General features: G+C 43.5%; 2 protein-coding genes across 6 annotated transcripts in view; one reads left to right on the top strand and one right to left on the bottom strand.

Moving 5' to 3' along the window:
- The window catches only part of TMEM63C (transmembrane protein 63C), a 230,531-nt gene that overhangs the window by 34,794 nt on the left and 177,014 nt on the right, over positions 1-18,723 (top strand). The gene's annotated exons all lie outside the window — the stretch shown is intronic.
- Positions 1,068-16,872, bottom strand: ZDHHC22 (zinc finger DHHC-type palmitoyltransferase 22). Of its 2 annotated transcripts, none has more exons than XM_007472763.3 (3): positions 16,559-16,872; positions 14,847-15,425; positions 1,068-4,145 (listed from the first exon to the last, which is right to left on the bottom strand). In XM_007472763.3, the coding sequence occupies exons 2-3, from the start codon at positions 15,409-15,411 to the stop codon at positions 3,880-3,882; spliced, it is 831 nt and encodes a 276-aa protein (XP_007472825.1). In that variant the 5' UTR covers positions 15,412-15,425; positions 16,559-16,872; the 3' UTR covers positions 1,068-3,879. The 2 variants fall into 2 exon arrangements, with proteins under 2 accessions (XP_007472825.1, XP_001374165.2); XM_001374128.4 differs by lacking the exon at positions 16,559-16,872 and adding an exon at positions 15,698-16,057.

Here is an 18,723-nt window from a genome sequence, read left to right as displayed (position 1 = left end):
GCTAACATATGGCATTGTGAGTGTGTGTATTGGTGAAGTGGGTGGGGGGAGAAGCTATGGGATGAGTAGAGAACACAGTTTTCCAATCATCCGGGGTTGAAGTAGGGATAGTACTAGTGCTTACATTATTTACCTGCTACGGTTGTGGTAAGAATCAAATGAGAAAGTCTTTTGTGTAATGTGATCATAAAATCCCACACTATTATTACTACTTCTTTAAAGCTTTGGCCTCGCAGTTAACACTCCCTGGAAATTTCTAGTTTATGGCCATCCTAATTTGGCTTCCTGTCAATAGATTTCTTTTTATGCCTCAGTGGGAAGAGACTGTGTCATAACAGCTCAGAGCCCATTCCCCAGAGGGAATAGCAAGGCAATGTAGGAAGAACCAGAATATGTGTGTGGATCCAGGTGCAACAACCCAGAGACAAAGAAAGCTACAGTCCCAGGAGAAGGGAAATTGGTTGAAAGAGAGAGGGAATGGGACTGCTCTACATAAAGGAATGGTTTTCCTTCTCTGGGAGGAAGGGAAAATATATTGGTTTGCAATACTGAAAAATAGCTCACCTAAAACCCTTTTGGTCCCTGGATTTTGGAATGAGGAAGCCACAACTCTAGGGTAAAACTTTAAGAAGAGGGTCCATTTCGTTAGATGAAAAGATTGAGGCACTGAAAAATGATGTGGATGGCATATGATGGTACTGTGAGTGTGTGTATCGGTGGAGTGGGTGGAGAAAAGATGGGAAGAGAAGAAAACACAGAAATCCCAGACAGGAAGAAGAAAAGGGGGGAAGAGGTAGAAGATAATGGAATGAAAGGTAAAGCATATAAGTGAGAACAAGAAGAGGAAGAAGAGAAGGAAGTAGAGATTTTGTAGAAGAATGAAGAAAATAAGGAGGTGATAAAAAAGGAAGAGGAGAAAGTGGAAGAGAAAAAAGAAGAGGAAAGAGGGCAGGGCTCCTAGATGTGCCTATAAATCACCAGTGAACAGTAATAGCACACCCATGTGAGGGTTAAACACAGCATAACAAATCAGCTGACAACCACAGAGTCCAGATGGTAACTTAAAATAAATTTTAAAAAACAAACACTTTATTGTCACTCATTGTTGAAAATACAGTACTGTGTGTGTGAGTGTCACTTGGTTCCTCCACACTCCCTGTTGATAGAAATCAGATTTTTGTCTCCCTACCTTTCACCTGTCCCACTTCTCTTCTTTAGTTATACTTCACTCACATTCACAGTATACCCTTAGCCCCCAGGAAACTGTATCACCAGCTTCAGAGTTTAGAATGAGCTGATGGAAGCTCTATAGAATTAGGAGAGGGCCAGGATTCTTTATTCCCCATTTCTAATCCAGTACAGGTAATTGAAGTCAGAGATTCTTAGATTTGTAGAATACTTGGTTGCCAATAATAAGGACTCTCCACAATCTGGCTTGTTTAAAAAAAAAAAAAGCCCGGATCTACTATTCATTCTCCCCTTCGAGGTTACTGTAGGTGTGGTAAATGACCTAATCTTTGACATTAATTTATCCAGCTTTTCTTTAATACTTCTAGAGATAAAGAGGCTACTATAACATAAGCCAACCCATTCCATTTTTTAGAAAATCTAAGATTTCAAAAGGTCTTTGTTATATGAGCTGAAATGAGGCATAGAATAATGAGCACTGGATTTGGAATCAGAAAATCTAGATTTTCTGGCTCTGTCATGTCCTTGGATTACTTTGGGTCATTTATATCACTTCTTTGGACTTTTCTAAAATATGATGGAATTGGACATTACAACCTCAAAGAACCCTCCAGGTCTGAAATCCTATATGCATGTGATTCTTTAAAAAAAACAAACAAACCCTTAACTTCTGTCTTAGTATTAATTCTTTTTTTTTTAAACCCTTACCTTCTGCCTTAGAGTCAATACTGTGTATTGGTTCAAAGGCAGAAGAGTGGTAAGGGCTAGGCAATGGGGGTTAAGTGACTTGCTCAGGAAGTGTCTGAGATCAAATTTGAACCCAGGACCTCCCTTCTCTAGCCCTGGCTCTCTATCCATTGAGCCACTTAGTTGCCCACTTAATATCAGTTCTAAGACAGAAGAGCAGCAAGGCTAGGTAAATAGGATGTCCCAAATCCAGGTCTAGCTGCCCCTCACATGATTCTATCTACATGGACTATAAGATTTCTGCTTTCTTCAGTGAGTCTCCTTCTGTAATACCTGAGTTCAAATGAACACATTTGCCAAATACTCTTTCTATTTTAACCTTAGTCCCCTTCATTCTTGGACCCAACACACTGCAGTGACATGCTGCTGACCCAACACACACAGAGCCACTGAACACCTTCATATACCTCTCCAATTTTTCTTCACTTCTCCCTTTTATCTTTCTGACTTCTGTCCTTGTCTTCCTGGCTGCCAACCAAGTAAGAAGAGCTGGAAAGGAGCCATGTTGATGAGGAGCAATTGGTTTTAAAATCAAACTGATCACTAAGCTCTGGGCTATGGTAAGCAGCAGAGACAGGGTGGGGTAGGGTGGGCAGGACAGCTGGCTGATTGGAAAGTAAAAATACAAGGCCATCTGCTGTCACCTTGATGTGTTATGAAAAGGAGTAACTGAATGAGCCTTTCTTTCTTTTTGTTCTCAGGCACTGGAGGAGAGGGGGCATGGAGGGAATCTGTACTATATTGGAAATCAGGAAATCTGGGCTCCAGTACCAGTTTCCCCACTGATTAACTATGGAAAATCTCTGGGACTTCATTTTCTACAAAATGGAGGAGATTAATTCCATGGTTTCTAAGATATTTTCCAAAATTAAAATTGTGAGGCAATGTGGGATATTATAAAAGGGCTAGGCCTGAAGTCAAGAAAGATCTGGGGGGGGGCAGCTGGGTAGCTCAATGGATTGAGAGCCAGGCCTAGATATGGGAGGTCCTGGGTTAAAATCTGGCCTCAGACACTTCCCAGCTGTGTGGCCCTGGGCAAGTCACTTGACCTCCATTGCCCAGCTCTTACCACTCTTCTGCCTTGGAACCAGTACACAGTATTAATTCCAAGACAGAAGGTAAGGGTTTAAAAAAAAGAAAGAAAGATCTGGGGTCAAATCCCACCAACCTTGCCAAATAACCATGGTAAGTCACTAAAGTGTGAAGAGCCTCAGTTTCTTGATCTGTGAAATTGGGATAATAATACCTGTAGTATCTACCTCATAGTGCTGCTGCAAGGTTCAAGTGAGATAAATAGATGCAAAGTGCTTTATGAACTTTAAGTCACTATATAAGTGTAAATTATTATTATTATTATTATTCTAAAATTCTCTTAGTCTTTCCTGTAGTTGGCAGGATAGGGGCTAGCACTTACTTGGCTGCCTCTCATATATTTTATTTTTAAACATTTCTCATTGCCTCAAGGTCATTCTGAGACTTGCATCAACCTCAGCAATCCAATATTCCCCAACCTTACCCTCACCAGGGTGTTGGAGGAAGACTACACAGATGACATCATATATAATTTTTATAAGTGGAGACAAAGGGATTAGAAAGTTGGGGGCGAGGAGAGAAGGGACCTAAGAAGAAGTTCTGAGAGCAGTGGGAGTCATTCCTAAGGGAATTCATGGTTGTCTTGTCAGTTTGTTTTCCTAGTGACATAAGGATCAGAATTCTGGGTTTTTGGCTTTCCTGTCTACTGAGGAGGCAGTTGGTCCTCTATTTAATACTACCTATTTACTTGATTGTAGGTTGGGATGCTGAGAGTTGACTTGACCTTTCCCTACTGCTGAGTATTCTAGTAGATCATGTGTAGAAACAAGAACATATGCCTGTGTTCAGTCAGAGATAGAGGGAAAGAAAAGAAAAGGTGTGTGAGAGAGAAAGCCAGAAAGGGCAGGACTGTTATTTGCCCTTATGTCGAGGGTAATCACTCCCCACATTGAGCATGGGGATCAGGAGGCCCAGAAGCCATCTCTTTCCGAACACCTCCTGCAGATTCTTCCTCCAAGGGCGAGCACGCACCACCATCCCCTTCCGAACCTGGTGTCGGGTCTGTCCCCTGAGGACCAACAGGAGTTGGTGGCAGCAGAAGCCAGCACAAGCCAGTCCAATTCCAAACCAGAGGTATAGCATGAGGATGACGAACATTTCAGAACCAAGGACAGCTCCTAGTTGGGGGTGGGGAGCAGCGAGGAGGAGCAGGGGGAAAAGGAGAGAGAAGAGAACATTTTATACACCCAGACCACGTACAGAAACATTACCCATTCATGCATTTCTGCCAGGAGATTAATGAGACCGAAGCTACATTTTGAAGCAATTGCAGAGCTGCAGCAAGGGGAGGAAAGAAATGAACTAACTGCCCTAACTTTTTTTCCCCCTTCTGTGCTACTGTTTATCAGGGTCACAGAAAGGGAGGGCCAGGAGGATGAATGGGAGAGAGAATAGAAACGGTGGTTTATAAAGGTAAGAAATCCATTATGTTCTTTATTCAGAGAACATGAAAAAGAACACTATTCATTTCTATGGACTCCTATCATTACTTCCCTTCTCGCTATCTCTCAGCTGGGAGCAAGAAGAAGGAAATTTTTATATCAGGGCAGAGGAACAAGATTATGACATTAGAGGATGAAAAAGGGAGTTTTGTCTCTAAATGGCTGCCAGACAGTTTATAAGGTAGATAAATGGGTTACTTGGGTCAAAATGATGAGTCTGGACTGGGATATAGTGGAAAGAGAAATAGCTTCTGATCCAGAAGATCTGATTTCAAAACATGCCTCTGCTGTTCACTAGCTGAGAGACCTTAGACAAATCACTTCATCTCTTTGGCTCTCAGTTTCCTCATTTTGTAAAATGAGAGGGTTTGGTTGAAGGGATCTTTAAGGGCTCTTCCAGTTCTAACCTTCTATGAAAAAGTTGCCAAGACTAAATCACAAGATTGGTTTTAAGAATCACTTCAGGAGTGATTAAAAATCATTAAAGAAATGACAGCAGGATGAGCAGAGCACTCATCTTAGACTCTTCAAGCCGAATGAATCCCAAATCAATCTAGTACAGTGATGGCAAACCTTTTAGGGACATGTGCCCCAACTACAACCTTCATGCCACATGTGAGCCACTCACCTTACCCCAGACAGGGGAGGGAGGAAACACTTTCATTAGGCTGTTGGGTGGAGGGTTATATGATGTAAGAAATGTACTCAGGCATGTGTGGAGAGAGGGAAGGGCACACATGCCATAGGTTCACCAACATGGATCTACTATATCAGTGATGGCAAACCTCTGGCACAGTTGCCAAAGATGGCATGCAGAGTGCTCTTTGTGGGCATGGTAACATTTTTTAACAGAGTATGATGGCAAGGTCTATATCCGTGTTGGCAAACCTATGGCATGCATGCTGAAGGGGGCTGTTCCCCTCCTCCTCTCCATGCACACCTGAAGACATTTCTAACATCACCCACCCCTCCACCCAGCAGCCTAATGGGAGCACTTTCTCCCTCCCCTGTCTGGACTAAGGCAAGGGGCTCACATGCAGCACAAGGGTTGTAGTTTGAGCACTTGGTCTCCAAAAGGTTTGCCATCACTGTACTATATCTTCCTTGACTACAAGTAAGACCATATTTAAGCCAAGTGTGATACCAGAGTAGTATGCCATTTCCTTCTCTAGATCATTTTACAGATGAGGAAACTGAGGCAGGGTTAAGTGACTTGCACAGGATCAAGCACTTAGTAGGTGTCTGAGGCTAGACTTAAAATCAAGAAGATGAGCCTATAAAGGTCTGCATTTAATTCAAACTAAAGAATTTCAGGCCAAGCCAACTTAATTAAAACTGGGTCACATGAGCATGTTTTATCAGCTTAGTTATTCTTTGGGTTCAAGAGGGACATCAAAGCAATTTCCAAACAACTCAGAGTGAAAAGTTTTGCCAGGTTTTAGCTCTAGTTCAATTTTAAATTCTCCCTAATCATGGTCACACATTTATTTTACAGCTGTGTAAAGCATGTCTGAAGGAGTCAGGTCCAGTGGCTTCAGTTAAATTCCAAAGCCCTAAACTAATTGTCTCTATTCTTCCCTACTTTTCTGGGTCCTGATGGGTTATTTAAGTGGTAGATATGCTTGTGTCCTTTGAGTTACTACTCATCTTTTGAGGTCCAAATCAAATGCTATCTCCTTCATGGAGGCAGAATGGTGCAGTGAATGGAGTACTCATCTGGAGTCAGAGGACCTTTGTTCAAATCTTGGTTCCACCATTCAGCTTTTGTGTGACTCTAAGTAAGTTGCTTAACTTCCGTAGGCCTTTATTTCCTTCTCTGTTACATAATACAGCTGGACTATATGTTCTCAAAATTCCCTTCTAGCTCTAAATCCATGTTCCAAATTCTTTTCTTTTCCCCCTACTGGCAATGGCCTTTCCTCCCTTTAGACTTTTTATAACATTGTGTTTGTATCTCTCGTTTATTATCTTGTATTATAGTTATTTTTAATGTCATGTCCTGCCCATACACTTCCTACTTCATGGGAGTTGGGACCGTGTCTTATCTGAATTTTGCATCTCTACCAGTGCTTTAAAATAGTTCTGTCCATTGTAGATGCCTTTTTTAAAAACCCTTAGTCTTGATCAACGACACATGTAAAACCCAGAGGAATTGCTCGTCAGCTATGGGAGGGGGTGGGGGCAGGGGAGGGCAGGGAAAGGACATGAATCTTTTAACCATGGAAATATATTCTAAATTAATTAAATAAAATTTTCAAAAAATAAAAAAATAAAAAAACTCTTACCTTCCATCTTAGAATCAATGCTGTATATTGGTTCCAAGGCAGAAGAGTGGTAAGGGTTAGGCAATTGGGGTTAAGTGATTTGCCCAGGGTCACACAGCCAGGAAGTATCTGGGGTCAAATTTGAACCCAGGACTTCCCATCTCCAGGTCTGGCTCTCTATTCACTGAGTCAACTAGCTGTCCCACCACTGTAGATATTTAATAAATGTTTGTTGAATTGAATTACCCTAAGTCCACCCAAATAGTCAATGTGATGGCCATAAGAATAGAGTCCAAGTGTTTTCTCCTTATTTCCTTCTTTTTCCTAATGAGATAACACTGTTTCTTGAACTAATTTTAAGGTGCCAGTCATCAGGAGCTTTATAATCAGTCCTTGGTTTTGAATTCCAATTCCCATATGAACCCTTTCCCTCTCCTTGTCAGTTAACATATTCCCTAGACTCCTAGTCCTCATGAGGTTCACTCACTACTTTGAGACTTGCCTAGATCTTGTCTTTTTTAATCTCAATGAGGGCTGCTGAGAGGGGTGTTATCTGGCCAGGCAGGGAAGAAGCAGAAGGGAATTAGGGCTTGCTCATTAGCATTTTTATTTCACCCAAATCCCCAAGAGTCTTAGGGACTGTCCAGTTTTGCAAAGTCAGAAGTAAATAAATAGTCCAGATGCCCAGGAGGCTTCGACTTCAGTCCAGTTGGCATTTCAAAGAATCACTTTCTGCCAGGATGGGATGGGGTGGAGAGAAAGGACCAAGATAATTTGGGTTTTTAAAGCCATCCTTCTGACCCATTTCTTCTTCTGTCAGTTCTGGTTATTATTATTTGTTCACAGGCCAACAAAGAAATGAATGCCTTCAGGAGATTTGGGCCCCACAACATCACATCAGTCAAGAGTTCGAGGAATGTTGATTGGAAAGAGTTGCCCTTATGGGGCAGAAAAAGTGGGGGAGGGGATCTGTCTCAGCAATTAGTGTAGACCCACATTCATAATCTGACTTTGTCTTTTCTTGCTGTTCGGTCAGAGATCCAGGGACAAGCCAGGACAAGCCAGAGCTATTTCCTCCAAGCTTTTATCTAAGGATACAGCCTGGTGATAATTCAAGTGTGGAGTACAGAGGATGTTATCATCTATCCCTAGGATGCAATGTTTACAAGCTAGGGCCTGTTTTCTTTCTAGGTGTTTCAGCTGTCTAGACCCATTGCCACTACTCTTTTTAATGTTTAATTATCACATTGCAGATTTTATAGAATCATAAATTCTTAAGAGTTAAACATTTGAATCCAGTTACCCAGACAAAGCAGAATTTCTAAAAATCCCTGGCCAGAGATATTCAGCCAGATCTGGCTTACATGCTTCTAGTGACAGGAAGCTCATTACCTCACAAATAGCCTGTTCCATTTTTTTTTAACCCATACCTTTTGTCTTAAAATCAATACTGTGTATTGGATCCAAGGCAGAAGAGTGGAAAAGGCTAGGCAGTAGGGGTTAAGTGACTTGCCCAGGGTCACTTATCTAAGAAGTGTTTAAGGCCAGATTTAAGCCCAGGACCTCCAACATCCAGGCCTAGTTCTCAATCCACTGAGCCACCTAGCTGTACCCCCAAGATTTGTTGTTAATTAGTCATTTTAGTCATATCCAACTCTTCTTGACCCCATTTGAAGTTTTCTTGGCAAAGATACTAGAGTGGTTTGCTATTTCCTTCTCCAGATCATTTTATAGATGAGAAAAGCAAGGTAAGCAGAGTTAAGTGGTTTGCCCAGGGTCACACAGCTCCTAAGTGTCCAATGCCAGATTTGAACTTGTGTCTGCCTTGACTCCAGTCCCAGTACTCTTATTTACTTTGCCACCTAGCTGCCATAACCTGTTCCATTTTCAAACAGCTTTAATTGTTAGAAAGTTCTCTGGAATCTTTCTTCCAAAAAGCTCCAGTTACTCTTATTTATCTTAGCATGCCTGGAGAAGGTCAGGGTAACTTCAACCTGGTTCTAAAGATAAGAAATGTGAGGTTGAGAGAGATGAAGCAACTTGCTCTTAGTCACACAGCAAATTAGTGGAAGGACCTTAAGCTTCATAGGTTCACAGATTTGGAGCTGGAAAAAACATTAGAGTTCATCCAGTTTTACCTCTGTATTTTGTAAATGAGAAAAATCAAAGCCCATAGGGGTAAATCAAATTGTCCAAGAGCCTGCAGGTTGAGAATGGGGAAGTTAGGATTCAAATCCAGGTCTTCTAATTCCAAATCTAATGCTTCTTCTACTGTGCCAAGCTGTGGAAATGTTGACTGGGAACTTGACTTTTATATCTAACAAGGTGGTCATTTTCTCATTGTTGTTTAATTGCTTCAGTTGTGTCCAATTCTTTATGATCCCTTTGGGGGTTTTCTTGGTAAAGATCCTGGAGTGGTTGGCCATTTACTTCTCTTTTATTTTACAGATAAAGAAACTGAGGCAAGAAGAGTTAAGTGTCCTGCCCAGGGTTACACAGCTAGTAAATGTCTAAAGTCAGATTTGAACTCATTCAGCAAGATGAGTCTTCCTAATTTTCAGGCCTGGCACTTTCTCCACTTCACTGCCTAGCTGCCCCAACAAAAATCATATACACACTCAGCAATGCGGCTTCTCTCTAGCTTCAATAAAGGGATAATAACCAGGTGTCACTTTTGATTTAGATCTCCCCCCCCCTTTCCTAAGACACATGTCACTTGCAATTTTATTGATCACAGATTATGTGCATCTGAAATACCAGATCATGAGGCAGGATGTACAGGCACCGTTATTTACATTAAATGATTTGAGCCAGTTCTGGATTTTCTAGCCTTTCCTGGAGGCTGGGGACAGTTGGATGGGAGTATGGATGTGTTGTCAAATCTTTGGACTGAAAATACTGAGGGAGAAAGAAATGGCTGCAGGGATGGGAAGGAGGTGATACAGGACAACCTGAGTAGAAGTTGTTTGCCTCAGTGTGTTGGGCAGGGAGTATGAGTATAGAAGACAGGACAACAACTCTAGGAAGGGCTGGAAAGAGATTTTTTAAAGTGGTAGCAAGAGAGGAGCAACTAAATGGCAAAATGAATAGAGCACCTGACTTGAAGTCAAGAAGACTCACCTTGCTGAATTCAAATCCAGCCTTAGAAGTTGTGTATCTTTGGGCAAATCACTTAATTCTATTTGCCTCAGTTTCCTAACCTTTAAAATGAACTGGATAAGGAAAAAGCAAATCACTCCAGTATCTTTTCCCAAGACAACCCCAAAATAGGGTCACTAAAAGTTAGACACAACTGAAGAGACTGAACAACAATAACAACAACAACACTAATGAAGGATGAGGTAATATGGTCTAGTGGGAAGAACACTGGACTTGACATCAGAAGTTGTTCCCCTAGAATGCACCTCTATGACCTCAGGTATTAAACCCTTTGGGCATTTTACCATTTAACTTCTTGGAATAACAGTTTCTTTATTTATAAAACAGACGCTACAATATTTATATTATGGAATGTAAACAAGGTGCTTTGTTAAGAATGTATCATATAAACGTTCTTAGGATAAGAGAGGGGGTGAAAAGACAAAAAGCCTTTGTCCATTCTCCATGGCCAGAGTGAAGCCAGGAAATTGAGCAGATCATGAGGCTCATTCCCAATTCATCTGTAGGGGAGGGAGTTCTGTGTTGGTCACCAGGTCACTTTCACAACTCTGCAGAGAATTCTTCTATCAGTTCAAAGTAGGGGGCTTCTTTTTGTTCCTCCTTCTCCCAATCTGAGTAAATTTTGAATAGACTTCAGGCTACATTCTGGAGTGGTTCCCAGACTAGTTCTTATCATTAATAGAGACTTATTTCAGGATTCTCTCTTTGTAATAGTCTATTTTAAATTATTGAACTACTTTGGAAATAAAGTTTAATAGCAGCTCTCTGGCTTTTTGTAATCCATCCTATCCCATTTGCCTCAGGTTATACCTTCCACTGAATTCACCTTCATTCCCAGCCCACCCTGGATCCACTTATTTTATTAGCAGCCACCCTGTGTCAGATTACTGATACGAAGTCCCTTCCCTAAAACATCTTTCTTCCCCTCTTCAGAAGTCTTAGGCTCTGAGTTAGAGGAGCAACATGGTTCCTTAAAAAACAACCTTTACCTTCCATCTTAAAATCAATACTAAGTATTAGTTTCAAGGTAGAAGAGTGGTAAAGGCTAGGCAATGGAGGTTAATGACTTGCCCAGGGTCACATAGCTAGGAAGTGTCTGAAGTCATATTTGAACCCAGGACCTTCCATCTCTAGCCCTAGTTCTCAATCACTAGACCACCAGAATGCCCTTTTCTAGTTTGATATCTTCCTACAACTGGCACAATAATCCCTAGCCAACACCCAGAGGGTTCTATCACTGTAGTACCTTTCTTGGTGTTACCAAGATAAGAGTATCCCCACAGGGACAGGAATTACACTTTCTGGGAGGTGGGCCACCTTCAGTGCCCCCATGAAATTATATTCTATACCACTGCTCCTTCACTCCTAGCCACCAACTCAACCAAATACGCCCCAGTGAAGTTTTGTTAGTTATGGCTCTTGTAATTCCATTACCTGGGAAGATCTATACTTCAGAAAATTGTATCAACCATATTATGCCCAAAACGATACCCTGCCAGGAACAAAGTAGTTCTAAAATTTTCCCTTTGGGCTCATATCCCCTTACCCCGCAATCTAGCTCCTCCCTACATGATTGTCACTCCAAGAAACAATCAGTTCACAATCGGACCAAAACTGTCACTCCCTGACTTCCTTTGATTTTCCCTTATAGAAAAAGAACCCTGGGATTTCTAGAGCAATGACCAGGGGAAATCTACAGACAGGTCTAGCTCTCTATATTTCTGACCACACAGGTACTCATCCATATGGATGCTACAGGAAGCTACCAAATATATACTTCAGTAGAGGTATCTTTCATGCAGAGGAAGCTAGATGGTTCAGTGATTAGAGAGCTGGGCCTGGAGTCAGGAAGATCTGAGTTCAAATTCAGTCTCAGATACTCCCTAACTGTATGACCCTGGGTAAGTGACTTAACCTCTGACTGCCTGATAAAAGGATTTACTGGAACCACTGGAGAAGGGAAGATCAAAGCACTCTAGTCTCCTTGCCAAGAAAACCCCATGGATAGCTATGGTTTATGGGGTCATGAAAAATCAGACATGATAGAACTGAAGAACAACAATTTTTTTCCTAGCAACAAAGACTTCCTTTTTTCCTTTTAATTTACTTTCACATCTAAAGACTGGAGTGGGGGGAAATGATTATTTTTCAGTGAGTTCTTCAAAAAAGATGGTTGTTTCTCTGAAGTTTTTAGCCCTATCTTACCATAAACAGGTCATAAATTTGAAAGGTCTATTAGAAAGGACCTTAGAAATGGATTATCTAACCCAGAGATTCACCTTTTTGTGGCAGTCTGGTGAAGTATGTGGTCCCATTTTCAGAATGTCTCTAAATGTATAAAATATGGGATTGTATAAATGCATAAAATATAATTTAAAAGGATTACAAAGGAAATCAAGAATTATGCTGAAAATAAAGATGCCATTTTTTTTCATTCAAATTCACACTGTCTGAAATCTGTCTGTGAAGTCCAAGCTAAAATTCCCTAATCTAGTCCAGTCCTCTTACTTTATAGATAAGGAAACTGGTGCTCCAAGGAATAAAGAGACTTGCCCAAGGTCACAGAGTCAGTAAGGGGCATCCACACATTCCAGTGGAGCTCTCACTGTTATTCACTTTTAGTCCATGGCTTTCTTTCTTCTTCACTCTTAAGCAGGGAAAGAGATCAAGTCAGAAGTCAGTGATGATAGAAAGAAATCATACAGGGGCTGAATTCTAGGACTAGGCAAAAACTACAGGAGTTGCCACTACAAGTAATCTCCTACTTAGGTCAGTTAGGTTTGTCAGTTGTTTCAGTTGTGTGCAACTCTTCTTGACCTCATTTGAGGTTTTCTTGGCTGAAAGTGGTTTGCCATTTCCTTTTCCAAATAGTTACAGATGAGGAACTGAGGCAAATGGGGATAAGTGACTAGCCTGGGGTCACAGTGTAGTATCTGAGTTTGGATTTGGACTCAGGAAAATGTCTTCCTGACTCCAGGCCTGATTCTATCCACTGTGCAACCTAGCTGCCCCTCAGATCATTCACTTGTGCAATGTTTTACAGTATTCCCCAAAAGTCTTAGGGAAGTTCAAAATTATTCACGGTTAAAGCTGCACTAAGAATTTTGGGACACTCTTAAAGTGTTATCCAAAATACTGCTATCATTTAATCAAACTCACCCTAGCAGAATAACAGATAGTGACAAGAAAGTGAAAGTGGGGAAGATTTAGGAAATAAAGAGTCTGCATCTGGGGTTGTTCTCCCAGGAGAGTAGTGGAAAGGCAGCTTGATTTGGGGATGAGAGGACCTGGGTTCAAGTTACTTAACCTGGCTCAACCTTAGTTTCTTTCTCTGTAAAACAAAGTCTTTGTATTAAATCCAACCCCAAATAAACCATTGAAATCAGATGCAGTGGTAAATCCATGAGTCTATGATTTAACCTTTGCTAGGCAGTCTTTTTCATTGATGTCTGCATGAACCCCCTATTTTATAGATCTGTGTGTAAGGATGAGAAGTAGGTAGTATGGGAAAATGGATAGAGTGCTCACATAAAACAAAAAAGACCTGGGTTCAAATCCAGACTCTGGCATCTTTATATGACCATGGGTAAATCTCTAAATGTCTTGGAGCTAAAAAGAGAAGTCATTGTTGTTCAGCTATGTCCAACTTGTCCTGACTTCTTTTGGAGTTCTCTTGCTGAAGTTCCTGGAGGGGTTTGCCATTTCCTTCTCCAGCTCATTTTATACATAAGGAAAGTGAAGTCAACAGCTTTAAGTGACTTGTCTAGAGTCACACAACTAGTAGGTGGCTGAGCCCAAATTTGAACTCAGGAAGTGGAGTCTTTCTGACTCCAAGCCCATTTTGCCACCTAGCTGCACCAAAAGATAAGTCGCAGACAGGTAAAAATATATGATCTGCTTCAAAAAAGAGAATTCATGCATAGGCAAAATCACAATTCCTGACATATTAACACTATGATAAGGATCTGGGATTACATCAGTGGGGACGACTCCTTTGCTGGCATAAATCACAATTACTCTCTTCCCTTAGAGATAGTCTTCATGAAGTACTATGGCCAAAATTTCATCCCATTGTGGCCAACCTGGCCATGAAACTCTTCCAACTTAGCTTTATTGGTCCCCAGACAATGGACACTTAGTCCATCTTTGGGTGTAGACTCAGACTCTTTCCAGGTTGTTAGGGGCTACCAGAACTTGTGCTCCAGGGATATAGCCTTCCATGGGTCACTACTAAATAGTAAAGAGGAAACTAAATAAATCATATAAAGGGATCCAGTTAACTCAAGTGATTATAAAGCTCTGGGAAAGCAAAGAATCTTAGAAAGTAGTTATTCATGATTACTAGCTAGAGTATTCATATAGTACCTTAAAGTTTGCAAAGTGTGTCATCAAAATCACATCAACCATGGGAGGTAGGTGCTAGTATTCCTCATTTTCAGACAAGGAAATTGAAGCTGTCAAGAGTTAACTGATTTTGCTCAAGATCACACAGCTGGTTTGAGACCACTCAGGTTTCCTGACTTCAGGTCCAGCATTCTATCCACAGAGCCACCTAATAATATATTTACATGGTACCTTGGACTTAAAAAATGCTTTCTTTACAACAACCCTGTGAGACAGACAAAGCAAGTGTTATTATCCCTATTTTGTATGGGAGGAAACTGAGACATGAAGGTTCAGAGAACCTAAATGACTTGTCTAAGGTCACCTAGACAGTGAAAAAGAGGAGGGAAAAGACAGGAAAAAGAAAGTAAAGATGATAATTTTAGTCCTAACTTTGGGTCACTTCAGATGGCCCTTCCTTTCTCTGAATCCCATTTTGCTCACCTCTAAGCTTGACTTGATTGTCCCTCAATTCCCTTACAGCTCTAAGACTATGATGATGATGGTGATAATTATCTTGGTGGCAATAGCTGTGACCTTGAGATTGGTCATTGTTATCAGACTGACTTACCTGAGAAAAACTGGCTAATGGAGTGAGGCAGGAGTGTTAGGAATGCCAAAGGATGGGCAAAAGAGATGGAGAGTACAGTGGAGATATAGGCGACTCCAGCCACCATGGAGTAGAGACAAGCCAAGGAGGTATAAAGACAAAACATAATGAAGTTTCTCATGTTTCTGCTTCCGATGCAATTTCCTGTGAAGAAACAGTGATGGTCGTGTCTCAGGGTCACTCTAGCACAGAGCCTGCAAAAGTGGGTGTTCTGTGAAGAGGATGAGGCCTTCCTGCCTGCCTCTGGCCACTCAGAAGGGGTACCCACTCCTCTAGCCCCTGCATTCTTGCAAGTTCCCATATCTTCAGGTGAGTTTTGAATCACCAAGATGTAGTTGCCCAGAGCATTGGCAGAAAGGAAGAGGAAGAGAGCCCCATGTAGCAGAGCCGGAGAGAAGAGAGGGGTAATTGTGGGGTCCTTGAACATGTTGGGGAGGAAGAGGAAGAGCTGCAGGATGAAGGTCACCAGAGAGATGCACAAGAAGTAGACTGGGGCTACCACATTGAGCAACCTGAGAATGAGCATCCTAGATTACATTCCTGCAGAGTAGAAGGAGAGGAGAGATATGTCACTGTCTTTAAAGGGAGGCATGGAGACAGACTGGCTTCTCCCGAAGGAGAGAGACCTTCCACCCTGCTCCCCCACCCCCCACCCCCACCCCCACCTCTACACACATATTTTCGCTTTATATCTTTGCTTTTCTTTTTCCCACTCCCAGCTTGGCCAATACAGACCCAAACCACCCTTTCCAAGATCTTCCCTCCCACACCACACCGATCTTGGCCGCTGCCCTCCCGCCTCAATTAGTGACCTGGACTCCTTGATCTTCGAAATCGTCCTCAGCTCCTAGTTGCCTGGCTGGGAGACACAGGCAGTCTGGGAACCTAGTCCCTAGATTCTCCGGTGACCAGCTGCCTCTCTACCTTCCTGAATATCAATGCCCCCCTTTCCTACATATACGGATGCCCGTGTCATACACAGGCAGCTGGAAATCTACACGTGGGGGGTTGGGGGGCGGGGCGGGGCGAGAGCGAAAGAGAGGGAGAGGGAGAGGGAGAGAGAGAGAGAGAGAGAGAGAGAGAGAGAGAGAGAGAGAGAGAGAGAGAGAGAGAGAGAGAGAGAGAGAGAGAGAGGAGAGGAGAGGAGAGGAGAGGAGAGAGAGAGAAAGAGCTAGGAGGGGTGGGTTTCGAGAGCCAGAAAGATAAGGCTTGGTTGCTAATCCTCAACAGAAATTCAAACCAGCTCTCCCGTTTTATTTCTTCAAGTCATGAATCTGGAGCTGACCTCCATCAGTGCCCCGTGAGCAGAGGAGCCGGCAACCGTGGGGAGGGAGAGCCGGGATTGTAAAGAGGAAAGGGAGGTGGAGGGAGACTGAAGAACACGTACCAATTCCCCTCCCGAAAGTCCTGTTTCAAAGCTCCCCTATAGACAGTGTGCTAGGACTTCCCCGGCAATCCTAGAGCTCTTTGGAGTGTTTGTGTGTCGGGTGTGTGTGTGTGTGTGTGTGTGTGTGTGTGAGAGAGAGATGTGGTATGGTGTGGTGTAGTGTGATGTAGTGTGTGTGTGTGTGTGTGTGTGTGTGTGTGTGTGTGTACACATATCCGCAGCCACTTGGGGGGAAAATCAATTAAAATCAATTTACATACACAAATAAACACACAAGTACACGTACCGAAAGGGAAGGAAGCCCTCTCCAGAATATCTCTAGCGACAGGTCTCAGTCAGATCCATTACCCCAAAGCTGCCGTAAATGGCTCTTTCTTTGCAAAAATGCATTTGTGTGTCAGTCGAGAAAATTAAAATGCCCCTTTGGCGCTCGCCCGCTTCCCCCTCACCCCGCTTCAAGAACTCAAACAATCAACACCAAGCAGCTAACCCTTTCACTGCCGGGAGACTCGATGCTGTGCGCTGCTGGCGAATTCTCTTCTGAACAATTAGGCAACAGAGAGAGATGCTCGAATGCCCTCTCCCTCCCTCCAACCATTCGCTGGAACTTCAGAAAAAATGAGATAAAAGACCCTGGGTGTCTGTGGAAAGTTTTCTGGGGGTTAAAAGGGACCGGGGACTTTCTAGCACATCATGAAAAGTTCTGGGTCCGAGCGCCAGGGGTTACCTCCCCCTTGCCCTGGGAGGGGATAATGAGTGTAATCACCTTGAAGTCCCCTTGCTCCATGGGTGCCTTTGGAGTGACTATTGTTGATCGTGGCCATTGCCTATTACCTGGATTGGGTGCCTTTCACAGCTGGCTGGGCTGATGCCTTGTAAACTCGGGGAGCTTTCCCTTGAGCTCCACCGCAGTCTAAGAGCACTCAGGCAGCCTGAGTCTGGGGTGCGGAAAGGCCGGGGGGGGGGGGGGTTCAGGCATGAGAAGACTAGAAAAGAAACCGCTGTCTCTTCAATATAACATAGCAGAAGAGATAGGATGCGTAAGTGTGTGTGAGGAGTGGAGGGGAGCCCCCTCCAGGGGTTTAGGCAAAGCTACCCCCCCCTAGAGGAGCCTGCTGGCTCAGAGCTCAGGGGAGGAAAACTGTCTTTCCCGCGCCAGTCGCAAGGGGGGCTCGGGAGCCGCCTCCAGATTAGCCGCCAAGCACGGAGGGGGGCGAAAAGGCAGGGGTTAGGCGCGACAAGGGAGGGGGAGTGAAAGAAGCCTTTGTAGTCCCTCAGTCAGAGGCTGGCACCCTTGTGGGACTTTGGCGAGGGAGTGGAGCTGTCCTTTCAGAACCCCCTGTTCCAGGGATGCCACTACCCCTCACTGTACCCGGTGTCGAGAGGGTGAAGCAGCAGAGCTTTAGGCGAGAGGGAGGGCGCCTAGAGAGCGCCTGGCAAGGGAGTCTTGGACTGCTACGTGCAGGCTGGGCGGCCCGCAATTTGCACTTCCACCACCTCCTAGGGTGCTAGGAGACTGTTTCTCCCGCCTCCGTTGCCGCAGGAGGCTGAGAAAATGGATTCCCCGAACCTTTGCCGCCGAAAACAGGAGTGAAGTGACTCTCTTTGGAAGAGGAGCCCCTTTCACACCGACGCTCCCGTAAAGGCTGCAAACTTGTGGCCTTCCTCCATCCATCTATCCATCCTTTTTTTTCCTCCTCCCTCCCTCCTCCTCCTCCTCCTTCTCTCTCTCTCTCTCTCTGTGTCTCTCTCTCTCTGTGTCTCTCTCTCTGTCTGTCTCTCTGTTTCTCTGTGTCTCTCTGTCTCTCTCTCTCTCCCTCCCTCCCTTCTCCTCCCACCCCCCTCCTGGTCTCCAGCGGTTGGGGGATTGGGCAGGTATTATTGGCTGGGGGTGTTGGAAAGGAGAGATAACTGGCGGCTGCTGTCTTCCCACTTGGGCTCCAGAGAGTGGGTGCTAGGAGGCGACTGTGATGGCAATTAGCGTCTTTGGCGATCTCTGCCCCTACAGTATCTCAAAGAAAGTGTGCTCATGCCATCCCACTCACCGCTGTAGAGTTACAGACCCTTTTTTAGGCCCGCAGAAGATCTTTGGGAGGTGTAGCTTTACCCCTCCAGATCATCCTCAGTAGAAAGCTCTGTCTGTGGTCTGAATTAAAGCTCCAATGCGGTTGCTTTAAACAATTACTTTCTACCCTCTCACTACCTCTGGAGTAATCTGTTCACTCCCATAGTTGCCCACAGGGATGACCCAGAACTCAATATTCAGTCTTCCTCTCTCACACAATTGCCAAAGGGCCCCAAGGAAACATCTGAACTGAGAGGGAGGAGAGAAAGCGACAATAGGACAGTTTTCCCAAAGAAGCTTTCTTGCATGTAGTAGGAGTACCGGGCTTATCCTTTCACTGGTATCTTCCTTTCCTATCTCTCTCTTCACCTTTCTGTGATTCAGTC

This window comes from Monodelphis domestica, chromosome 1 (genome assembly GCF_027887165.1).
Source record: "Monodelphis domestica isolate mMonDom1 chromosome 1, mMonDom1.pri, whole genome shotgun sequence".
NCBI classification, from domain to species: Eukaryota; Metazoa; Chordata; class Mammalia; order Didelphimorphia; family Didelphidae; genus Monodelphis; species Monodelphis domestica.
Note: the sequence above shows the minus strand (reverse complement) of the source record. Positions and strands in the feature narration are given on the sequence as shown.